General features: G+C 38.4%; 1 protein-coding gene across 1 annotated transcript in view; it reads right to left on the bottom strand.

Annotated features, from left to right (window-relative positions):
- Positions 1-12389, bottom strand: part of RETREG1 (reticulophagy regulator 1) — a 65393-nt gene extending 53004 nt beyond the window's left edge. The window contains exon 1 of the mRNA XM_018086486.2: positions 12214-12389. Within this exon, the coding sequence (XP_017941975.1) occupies positions 12214-12374 (161 nt within the window). The 5' untranslated portion in view covers positions 12375-12389. The remainder of the gene's footprint in view (positions 1-12213) is intronic.
- Between the last annotated feature and the right edge of the window lie 148 nt (positions 12390-12537).

Below are 12537 nucleotides of genomic sequence, written 5' to 3'. Positions count from 1 at the left end.
AGAACATAGGGTGGAGCATGAGACAGACAAGCAGGGGGACAAACCAGGATAGGGACACGGGCAAAAGGGGGAGGAACGTGGGAGGAACCGGGGAGAGAAGGGACGAATGGAGGCTGTCCCCTCTCTGCAGCCTCCCCAGCCAATCGGCAGAGAAACAGAGGAGCAGGGAGGTGAACACGCCCGGGAAATACAAACCCTGGGGAAGCATACAATGTGTACACACGTAACAACTGTTAAGTCTGCATCATAAAGTCCTTTCAATCACTGTACATCTTTTTCCACTTCTGAGATTTTCCCCATTCTGATTCCTGGTCCTTCACACTTCCCAATGTTTCTAACAAGCTCAGGACACACTGCTGTTGTAGAAAATTGTTCCAGTATGCCTCGCAATCCTCAAAAAGCAAGGTTGCATTTAAAAAAAAAAAAAAAAAAGAGTCCATGCCACTAATTTTCACATTTGACAGAAATCCATATTTGCCCTGAGCAGATCAGGATGTGATTTCCAATAAACGCAAACACGCAAGCTCACTCTTAAAGTTTTACCTAAATATAAAGGGTTTCTACATCTGTGGAGAATTCAAATTATAGGACTATTCTATGAAAAAACCCCTGCACCCCTGTATAATTTCAGCCAGTTCAAGAAAACTAAGAGAACTATAGAGAAAAATTATTGCAAGGTAAGCTCTTTCAAAGCTGCCCAATCACAGCTCATTAAATCAAAATTCCTAATAGCTTTGCATCCTGTTGTTGTACTATTTTTCTAGGTAATATTATTCAGCATTAAAAATCCTTGATTTTAAGTTCAACTGCACAGAAGACTCTGTTTAGCCTACCTAACTTATTGATAATGGGCTGAGGCAATAGATGGGACACTGTACGGGAAAAATCAAGTGAAGAATTTTTCATCCAACTCCTAGGCAGCAGAAGTTTATAACAAATGCAGGCCTTTAAATTATTTAGGCTTAATACCATACCTATTCTATAAGTTTTTCATGGTGCTTGTGCATGAATGTTCTATAGAATCACATAGTATGCCCTGACTGAACAATTACCACTGGCCAGTCCTCGATGGTCTCAAAGAAAGACATCAGTACCAAAATGTTACGTGTGTGTGCATGTATGTGTGTATGTACACACACGATTTACTAGCTTTTCAAAGTAAGATCAGATGTTTACGAAGAAGGCTTAGTCTATCTTTCAAAGAACGCACAGAACACGTTTGACCTATTTTATGCTCACAACTAAACGGCAGTGCTAGTTTCACTGCAATCACAGCTGTCACCTGCTGTTAAAAACAATTGCACTAATGCGGACAAGGATTAGCAAACAAGGATTAACAAGGTAGCATCCTCTCTGAAAGATGCTTCCAAGTCATGTCATTCTATGTTCTTGATACTGCAGTCTTTCTGCTCCATAGCTTTTAAGGAAAAAACCTGTAATCTAGTTGGAGCAGCTATTGCAGTCACCGAACAAGGGCTCTTCACTTGTTTGGAGAGCTTTGAATTATTCTGATTGGACTTCCCATGCCTCAGCATTATTGGTTGTCAGTCCTTTCTCCCCTGCTTCAGTACTCTTCACCTAGACTCTGATGTTTGCAAGAAAGACCATCTCTTACGAATTTATTCACAGCCAGCGTGTGCCAGCCCTCAGGTGCCACAGAAATACAGATTAGAAAAACTTTTTGCATGTCAGATCTATGTCCTTGAAGCCCTTCCTGGTGAAAAGCTGATAAGATCCCCTTGTACTTTTTTTGGCATGTCTATCATAACCTTTTCAAAAGGTTAGTCCAACATGCTGGGATCTGAAAAACACTTGTTTTGCTACCAGTGTCAGGATTCAAAATTCTTCTAGGAATTATCAACATGACGCATAGCAACGAGACTAACAAAAGGTTTCACTGGTACTTTTGCTTATTATTAAGAGCTAGGGCATTTTTTCCTCTTTTTTTTTTTAAGAAAAAGAACAGACTTTACTCTTAAGTACTTCTAACACACCCACACCCACCTGATAAACTGAAAGGCTCCAGAATGACATCTTTTTTTACTTCACAAAAATACTTCTGTTTTGTAGAAGAATCAATAGCTATGCTTACTCAACATCGCCTGTTTTTAAGCAATAACCAAAACAGACTCAAGTTCAAGTTAAGTTCTTCTGCAAGTGATGTGGAAGTAAAAACCATTACAAGACACATAACCAAGATTTGTTCCTTTGTTCCCCCATGGAATTCTGCAGTATTTTTGAGGTTTTAGTGGGTTTTTTTGGTTTGTTTTGGTTTTGCCTTTTTTTTTTTTTTTAAGAAGGAGAGGGTTAAAACAATGTCTAAAATTATCCATTTCAGATAATTACTTCAGCAGTTAACAGGGCAGCTGGCATGGCAAGGGGGCAGGAAACTCTGCTGAAGGCAGTGCAGAACTGCAAAAAAATGGTCCTGAGGTGGCACAGGACTCAGTTCCCAGCATTGGCTGAAACAGGCACTCCCCGCATAGAAAAGGCCTTCACTCAGATGCAGCTCCAGAGGTGGGATACAGCCACCTGGCTTTGAGGCTGCAAGAAAAGACTCTCCCCTGGACTGACGGCAAAAGTGGCCTCACTGTGAAGGGTGTCCTCTGGTTAACATACAGAGCAGTCCAGTGAGAGAGCTACTGGAGGCACTAAGCAGGTGGCAGACCCCTATGGAGTATGACTTGCAAAAACTTTATTGTGTAAGAACCTAAGCAACGTGTTCTAACTGGACCTCGTTTGATCAAGTCAGACTAGCTGACCTGCTGTTGTCCTTCCAACCTATGTTCTTCTATGTCAAAAGAATATAAGCATGATGGAGCCAAGTCCACTACTCAACTCCACTGTGGAAGACTGAAAAACCAGTTTTGGGAAATGAAACAGAAGAGCTATCAACTATTGGCTGTTAGAATAATTAAGCAGTGGTTACCCACAGAGGTCGTGGAATTTTCAACCTTGAAGGCTAAGACAAAACACTGAGCAATCTGATCTGAATTAATATTGATTTTATTTGGGGCTGGTAGTCATACTAGAGACCTCCTAAAGTCCCTACCAACCTGAATGATATCTTCATTCTATGACTATTTTAGTCTTAGAAGTGGCTGGCAAATCCTTTTCCGTAAGACCTTAGAACTTGGAGGTATAACAGTTTCTGTTTCTGTGCCTAGTTATACTGCAGCTGGACAGAAGTGATTCTATTAAGAGTCAAAACTTGAAAACTTCCACACTTAAAAGTGGAATTTCATTGACTGTATAATGGTGGACTCTTTCTATTGTGGTTTTAAAATAATACATGTATTGAGATTTTCTGGGAAAAAAACCCCAAACAACCCACAGCCATTATGAAATTACACTGCAAACTACTCTACCCTCTCTTCAGCATTTCAGTCACTTTCATTTCTTCCTATCTATAAAGTAGTACAAAATAATTTTCTTAAATTACATAATTCAACTTCTTAGCAAGTTATGCTTCCTTATTTTTAATGTCACACAAATAAATATGCCTTGCCATTAACCTCTACTGCCTATTCAGAAGTAGCTAAATTCAAATGTAACTCTTTCAGTATTTTGCCAACTTCCATATTTTTCTAAAATGTTGTTTAAGTTCAAGAATCATGCTCTAAGAGCAAAAAAAGTAATATCCTTTTGACCAGCTTCCCATAGCTAGGAAGTTTGGATGGAAAGAAAAAATGGGACAGAACATACAAATGAAATCCCAATGCAAAAGCAAGACTGTACATAGCAGAAGAGCACCACAGGCCTCATCTGGTTAGAGGGCTCCTTTACTTGCTCATGGAGGTGATATTACCTAATATCACATGACCTATAGATAGAAAAGTACCCCAAGGTATCTTGTCCTTGTAATTTCTCCAGCTTTACTCCAGTAGGGGGTAGCCATATATCAATGCTGGCAAGATATATTAACTAACATAACTAATCATCCATTGGATTTGATGTATCAAGAAGCAGCTACCTCACAGAACAGACCATGTGGGACAATTAACTGCACAAACCAGATTGTACAAAGGCATTCAAGTGGCACAAGCCAGCTAGGAAATTTCAAAGGTAAATAATATCATTCAATATTACAGCCTGTAAACATAATGAACTTTTATAGGGCATGACAAAAAGCTATTTTTAATTGTACTCATGAGATACAGGTAAGGCTGTCTTTAATTTCTTTAAAAGTTAAATGAACAAATTTATCTCATTTTAGCTGAGAAGGTGTTTTTTTTACAACACATTCTAGAACTATGAATGATCTGCACTTTGTAAACACAAACCATATGAAAATATTTACTCAAAAATAAAATTATTTAGACTATCAGCAGCCAGAGATAGTTATTTCTAGAAAGCCTTAGCAGGCACATTTTCAATAACCATCTATCCTTAGATGAATTCCAGACATAATCACACAAGTAAAAGAAAGCTGTGAATAACACAGATGCGAGCATGGAGCTTTACCTCACCATCAGCTTTTATGATACATTTACTGGCTGCATGATTTGTGGACTTAAGCTCCACTCTCAACAAACACATATTTGCAACTTAAAACCAGAGCTCAAACTCTTCATAGTAATTCTGTGGAGTTCTAAATGGTGAAGGTTGGTATGCACTTGTTTCATCATTAAATGATGAAAAATCTACTGGCACCTTCCAGACAGTTTTCTATAGAACCAGTCTTTTTCCACGAGACACGTAAGCCAGACGGGGCTATGACATAAACCAGATAGAGAATGGCTCTCCCCTGTATAGATCAAATATTTCTAGTGCATTTTAAGAATACTGATCTGCTAATTTCAAAGGTTTTTCATTTAGAGGTATGTCTACTTCTGCCCTTACAGGGGACCACCCAACACTGTTTCAGACAAACATCTATAGTGAAGGCAGTAGGTAAGGAAAAGATGTGGTAGTAACTGTTTCCTGGTAGTAACTGTTTCCTCCTTGGAGCTGAATGTAGGGCATTCTTCCATGCTTACTGCTGGAGTGATCAACACCTGTCTGCTTGCAATAAATTCTACTGATTAGCTGAAGCAAGAGGTCTGGGGAAGAGGAAGAGGGTTAGTTTTATTCTAAATACAGCATGAAATACGCTGCCTGAAGAGCATTTTTGAAATACATGGCAAAGATAGTATCAGAAAGCTCGTGCCCTTACTGATCACTGGCACAATTATTTTGTTTGCCCTCTTTTGAATCAAGAAGGAATAATACATATTCAACTACATTTTATTTACAGGTAGTTTAAAACTCTGACTCTTCTAAATGAAAAAACGTCCCAAAGCAGGTTGGCTAATCCCACTTTTTATGTCTATTAAATTAACAACTTTTATATTAATTGCTCTGATACATTTATATGAATGTAAATGATTTTCACACTAAGCCTCTGTAAATACCAAAATGCAGTATCTACAAATATTGAAATCCAAACCTCAAGTATTCAACACATTGGAAGTCCAAAACTCAGTAATTCAGTATATTTCCTGTTGTTCCTTTAGTACCTCTTGGTGCTGTGGTATAATACTAGCTGGCAACTAAGCTGCTCGCTCACTTTTCTCCTGCACTGGTGAGATGGGAAGGAAGATTGGTAAAAAGTAAAGGCCATGGGTTAAGAACAGTTTAATAATTGAAGTAAAGTTAGTAGAAGTAACAATAACAATAATAATTATAAATGAAAAGCGATATAACAAAAAGAGAGAGAGGAATAAAACCCGAGAAAGAGCAGTGATGCAGAATACCACTGCTCACCACCCACGGACCAATGCCCAGCCCAATCCGACCAGTGATGGGGAGCTCCAGGCCAACTCCCCCCCAGTTTGCATACTGGGTACACTGTGGTATGGAATATCCCTTTGGCCAATTTGGGTCAGTTGTCCTGGCCATGCTCCCTCCTGACTTCTTGTGCACCTGCACACTGGCAGAGAATGGGAAACTGAAAAGTCCTTGACTTAGGGTAAGAACTGCTCAGCAACAAGTAAAACATCAGTGTGTTATCAACATTATTCCCACATTAAATCCAAAACACAGCGCTCTACCATTGTATCAGGAAGAAAACTAAGTTCTTCCCAGCCAAAAGAAGGACAATTGGTGTGTGCTGTCAAAAATTTTACAAGAAACAAAGACTTATAAATGCTGTCTAAAAAACCTCCCCACCCCTGTTGAATAAAATAATTTCAAATGCACTTACTCTACATCTTATGTTAATTCAAATTTAAAATATGCACACCATCACTCTGGGTGCCTGGCAGCTTGAACTTAGATAGCTGTGTATCTGTTTACCTGAAAACCTGTGAAATGATGTAATAGGATCCTTCTTAAAAATATGTACGTTAAAAATGTTTTAAATCACTTCCAATTTAGTGGAGAAAAGTGTAAGTTTCTGTAAAGACATAAATTAGGAAGAAGTACCTTATTTTTTAGCTTTTTCTCTAAATAAGAATGCCACCCAATAATTCAGATATCCAAGATATTTCAACCAAAATAAAATGAAGTACTGCAGAGCAGTTGATTTGTAACCTATGTACCAACTAGCGAAGAGTTTTTCATTGGGTAGTGCCCAGAAGTCTAAAAATTCTGTCATTAAGTACATAAAAATTTAAAAAACCCAAACAGAAGAGGCATGATTATTATTCTAAAACTTGCATTATTTTCTTTAATTCTTTCTTTGTGAAGACAAAGAAAACTCAGCCATCAGCCTTTTATTCAAAGAGCTTATTTGTCAGGTTTCATTCAAAAGATTAGGATCATATTTGTTCAGCCAGAAAGCACAGATCAAATCAGCTGTTCTTTAGAAAACCTTCCAGAACTTATTAGGAAAAAAAAGATTTTTAAATAATAAATAAATCTTTTGTCCTAAGAAACAGAGTCCCACAAATCTAAACTACTATTGCTACCCGTAGAAGGAGCAGTACTCTGGGGGGTCTGTGCACAGGTTTCAGGGCAAAAGACTGCAGGACAATGCTAACTAAAGTTAACACCCAAGATAGGAATTCAAATTGCATATTCTCTCTACCTCAACTGCAAGAAACCGATTCTTAAACTTAAAAATAAGTCTAAATAAAAAAAAAATAGTACAAGTCTCTAAGAAAAAAATATTAGAAAAACCTTTGCAATGCTTTGCATTTAATCACCAAAGATAAATTTGCTTATAAACTGGTAAATTTGGAAGTACATTGGTGGTCTGGGAAATAGGATTAAGTTAATAACAAAATGCCACATTCCAAAATTATCTCACAGTATTTGCAAGGAAACCTCTTGGGGAATGCTGCCGTTAGAATCATGTTTCAACATTTGTGGCTTGTGGATCAGATTTACAGCAACCTGTTGCACTCAGATAGGCATTTTAAAAAAAAGAACTGAGAAGGAGTTTAAATGACCTAAACTACATACCTTCTGAGTCTATCATGACATTGAATTCAGGGATGATGTTTCCATGGAAGTTAAAATTATTTTGATTTAAACACATAACATCCAATAACCTGGCTTCCTTTGTTTTTTTGCAGACACATGCCCAGATGACCTTAATTAACCTGTACTCTGGCAAAGTACAGAAGAAATCTTAATCCCATTTTCTCATACAGTAGCAGCAGTTTGAGCAGTAGCACCTCTACCATGCTGCCCTAAATCTCCTTTTCTTTAATGCTCTCATTAGTCCTGTAACATCTACCACGGAGCATAACATATCCCCCTAAAACGACCGTTGTTCTCAGAATTCTACTTACTGTGTGAAAGGTTTCATTATTTTGAGTTAATACATGAAGAAATTATCATTTCTCTCTTAAGACAACTGTTTTAGACACAGCACAGGTAAATTTCAGCAAGACAGAATAAACCCAAGCTATGCTGCAATTCATCTATTGTCCTTTGTTAGAGATTTCCATCTTCCACAAAGTCCTTATCCCAGATTTGGTCCTAAATTGTTCAGTAATGCTCGCTTTTCCTCAATTCCTCAATTACCCCAACTGATTTCTTTTCTGACTGATCCTGATTTCATCTTATTGGTCGAAAAAATGCTGTAAACTGTCCAGGTTTTTATGTAACACTGTCTGGCTCTTAAACAATATCAATTTTATTCCAGTAAACCAATCTCTCAGCCAAAAGTATCCAAACTGTCACTAAAGAGCTCTTAATGACTTTTAATTTTTTTTCTAATGAAATTAAACTAATTTAACTTTCTGTTCCACTTTTCTACCTCCAAAGCCTTGAACAGTTTTAATAATTTGTAGCAGAAAAGTGAACATAAGCTTGAAACTGCCTGAGTGAAAACAAGTAGACCCTAAAATTATATCGCAACTGACACTGGGATTTTATCTTTAGTTGAGGAAGAGTATTTTGAAATGTCATCTTCTAGGAAGAAAAAAAACCAACAAACCATAAATATTTTTTTTAAGCTTGAAGAAATATCAGCAATTTACTGTACTGCAGCTGAGTGTAATAAAATAATCTCAATACCAATAAGTTACAAAGCCTTGGTAAAAGGCAGCAAATTAAGTAAGTTATAACTATCAGACAAGAAGAAACAAACTAGCAACCATGTAAGAAACCCACTCGTGAAAGCACAGTGAATTTCAAAACAGCCTATGCCAGAACTTTTTCTTCTCTTTTCTGATAATGAATGTATTATCATTACAAAAGTACTGTGTCAATACATAACCTATTCTACTATCCTTACTCAAGGGATAGGAGATAAAAACTCTTATTAGGGTTTGAGGCAGGACTATTCACTTGTGTGCTATCCTGATACTCTGGATCTCAGGAAAGTAATCCCAAAGCAGCTAAAAATGAAGCTTAAAGATTTCCTGTAACAAAGACAGCCAAAGACCGAAATTTCCCACATTCAAAACCACATTTGGCATCTAGTTGCTATAAGGAAAAAAACATCTTGTCACAGAGACATGTATGTGTTCTCCTGACGTAGGAGGTATTACAAATTTAATACAGTGCTCTGAAGACCAGCATACTACAAACTGGCGTTAAGATGTCAATATCTGGTCTTACTCCAACTCACTTAATTTTCATGCATTTTTCTTTATGTTTTGATTTCAGAGACTTCTTTTATTCCAATTCTCACCTAATACAGTTTGGTGATCTCCTTCCTGACTACCACCACTGATGAATTTCCCACATATATCCAAAATGGAAGCCAGTACTTTGAACCAAATATTTTCTTCTTAAGGAATAAAATTTTGTCAGAATTAATTCTTTCTGTATTAATTTTGCTCGTATGCTCTCAGATTTGAGCGTTTCCCTGAGAGGGAAACAAAAAAGGATTCTGAGCTGAATTACTGTGTGCCTGAATTAAAGCAATAGGGAGTAAATAATTTATATATTGCAACTTTCAATAACTGGACTCATAAAAAATGTCAAGTGAAATTAAAAACTGAATGCAGATAGCCAACACCATCTATACAGAGTCTCTGTGAATTTCTTACTAATGACATCTGGTGGAATGCTGGTCATGAAGAGTGGCTGGGATGAATGAAAGTGTCATGATCCTTATAAAACGACTAAGTGAGTCATCCTTAAGGAAGGGACCACATGCAGTGCTGAGGGAAACCCATAGTCAACCTCACAGCCCCCAGGCAGTACTGAAAGACACTAACGACCACAGCAGTCTTCTAGGAATAACACCAGTAGCATAAGAAGACCACCTAATACAGATAAGACCAAGAAAAAAGTAACATTTTGTCACCAAGATGTCCCTATGTGAGCAGCTCTCCAGGGACTACATTTCTAGTGGTACCCACAGTCAACGCTGATAGTGGGCAAAAATATGCAGCCAGCTTTCTCAAACATTCAAAATAGAAAACAGTGATTGAACTTCTGGCACCAGAACAGTTTGTCTGCTCTTAGGCCCATCACTCACTTTTTTGGTATGATGTGTGTAAAATAGGGGGGAAAAAAAACAGTCTTGTTTTCCTGTGTTATTTTGACTTGAGTTTGCAAGCTATATACAGAAGAAGAATCCATATTACATTTCAGATGATTAGGTGCAAAACGGTGCTTATTTTAAAGATTTTCAATCAGGTTCATTTGGGGCTAGAGGCTTAAAGCTGTTCATGGTGAATAAATAATGGAAGTGCCAACTGAAAAATGCTTTTTCAATAACCAGGTTTGTTTCTACTTTTTCTACTCTCTTGTTAAGGAGCCATGATAATTTGTTAGGAATATTCAAAAAATTAAGGCAATCATAATGAAATTAAGTTAGTAAATTTCTTGTACTTACAAGAACGTTATTTTAGTAGTAAACATCAAAAATGCATTTATATGCAGTACAATGGTTACGAGATTTTCAACACAAAAGAGGTTACAATCGAACATAAAAAAAAAAAGATTTTGTGACATCAGAGAAACAGTTCACTCTCAGCAGCTCCGACTGCAACAGTTTACACATGAAGTGTTTTGAATGGCATATATACTAAACTCACTGTGAGGAAAACATAGTCTCGACAAAATGAAACAGACAGGAGAAAGGAACTACCATTACTTTTTTAGAAAAGTGTAAAATTAAACCCCACCTTCCCTTCCTCCCTCTTCCACCAAGACTGCTGCTGCTATAGTGAGAGAAGTCTCCCATCCAGCAATATTGACTTCTCAGCTTTGAGAAATCCTGAGATTAGAGCCCCTCACGCTGGGAGTGAACCTACTCTGTAATGGGGATAGGGATACTTGGAGGTACATGACAAGAAAAGATGAGGTACACGAAGCAGCAACAAGGAAACGTTCCTACTACCTAGGCTCTGGCCACAAAGCCCTGTTAGGGGAGACTTGACAAGCAGCAGGGGCAGACATTTGTTCTCAGTCCAGAAGCAGTAGCAACTGTCTGAGTCATGACAAACTAGGCTGATGAGCTGAATCTCGAACAAGGAGCAAACACACTGTGCTGCAAACACCACACCAACACCAAAGCAGAGAAATGTGACACCAAACAACTGTTTCATTTTCAAAGTGTCAGATTTCATATGTTTGCTAAGGAGATCTTTCCTGTTGTTCTTCAGTGTCAAACCACAGAATTTTACTGGTCAACATTCCTGCTCCTGCATTTCCTGGTTTGTATACACCCCTCAAAAACTCCCTGGCACTAGGATGGCAAGCTTCCTGCTGAGGTACAATACCACCAAAGTAAAATGAGCAGTCCTTGCCCTGACTTTTGCTATTCTGACTCATTTTGAGAGTAAGAAAGTAGAGTGAACTATGAATTTTAATAAAATAACTTCAAATACTGGTCACATAATAAGTTGCCAGTAAGACTACCAAAGAAGACTTCCTATAGGCATTACATAATGCTGGAACTATATACCTTGCTTATGACCAAAGTTGGACCAAAGAATAGAAAACTGGTTGCCCAGTAGATACTATTCCTTGAGACGTGGAAATGTATTCCTCTAAATGTTGTCCCTGAAAATTTTATCAGAGTCATGTTACAAAGAAACATAAACCTTTATGACTCTTCCAAATTGCTGAAAGAATAGGTGATCTCTGAAGTATGCAGAAAATGAGAGCATATGCATGTTACTTTCTCAATGAAAGGATTTACCACGGACACCTAAGAGCAGGATGGATAATAAAAGTCAATCAAAATTAGAAATCACACACACTTGCACAGAGATTTTCCTGTGCAGCACAAAGCCTTAGAAAGTTCTCTTTCTATGACTTTGATCTCAAGTTTAAAGATCATGCTTGTTACAGTTATAGAGAACTAAGTGGAGTTTGCAACTAATCCACCTCTGTTGCCTCTTATTCACTCAAGGGGAAAGGAGGCAGTTCTAGCCACAGGAAACACAATTCAGTCTTAAGAGTCTCTGCAGTATGATTAGACCCTAATTATTAGTGGTATTATTAGAGCCCTAATTCATAAATCACTCTACACAAGCAACATTTTAGATCAGAAAACGAAAAACGTAGGCATCGACAAAAAACAAGGATCAGGAGAAAGCCCTGAAGAAGTTTCACATAGAAAGACAAGTTTGTTTTGTCATGACAAGAGTCATGACAAACACAGCAACGAACACATCCCCATGTTAAGTTCTGGAGTTTATTCAACAAAACTATCTGACTTGAAAAAGCTTAGTCAAGAAAGAGAACTGGTGCACTGCAGTAACATTCCCGCTGTCCCCACTCCACAAAGCCTCCACTAACTAGGCCACTAATTTGGAAAAGCAGGTACATTCAACATGAACTCTGAAGCACTGGTCCAGGGCAGCAGCACAGCTCTACCTATGGGCTCGGGGCCTGATTCCAGGAGGTTTCAAAACTCTGCAGAGAAATGCGGGCCCACGGCTTATCTCGGCTGCGGGAAATGCAAGTTCCCGGCGGCATGTGCTGCAGCCGCCCTGCTCAGCTTCGCTCCAAGGCTCCTCCTCATCATCACACATCATGCTGTGGGAAATGGGAGCAGAGGGGCGTGTGTGGGGCTAGGGCAGACACCGAGGATGAAAGAACCCGACCAAGCAGATGCACACCGCCGGAGGGCCATGGCCAGACGCGGGGCGGCGGCTGGGGCACGGAATGCCGTGGCGCAGGTGAAGCGAAAAGCAGGAC

This window comes from Manacus vitellinus, unplaced genomic scaffold (assembly GCF_001715985.3).
Source record: "Manacus vitellinus isolate BGI_N305 unplaced genomic scaffold, ASM171598v3 scaffold_96_pilon, whole genome shotgun sequence".
In the NCBI taxonomy this organism is placed as follows: domain Eukaryota; kingdom Metazoa; phylum Chordata; class Aves; order Passeriformes; family Pipridae; genus Manacus; species Manacus vitellinus.
Note: the sequence above shows the minus strand (reverse complement) of the source record. Positions and strands in the feature narration are given on the sequence as shown.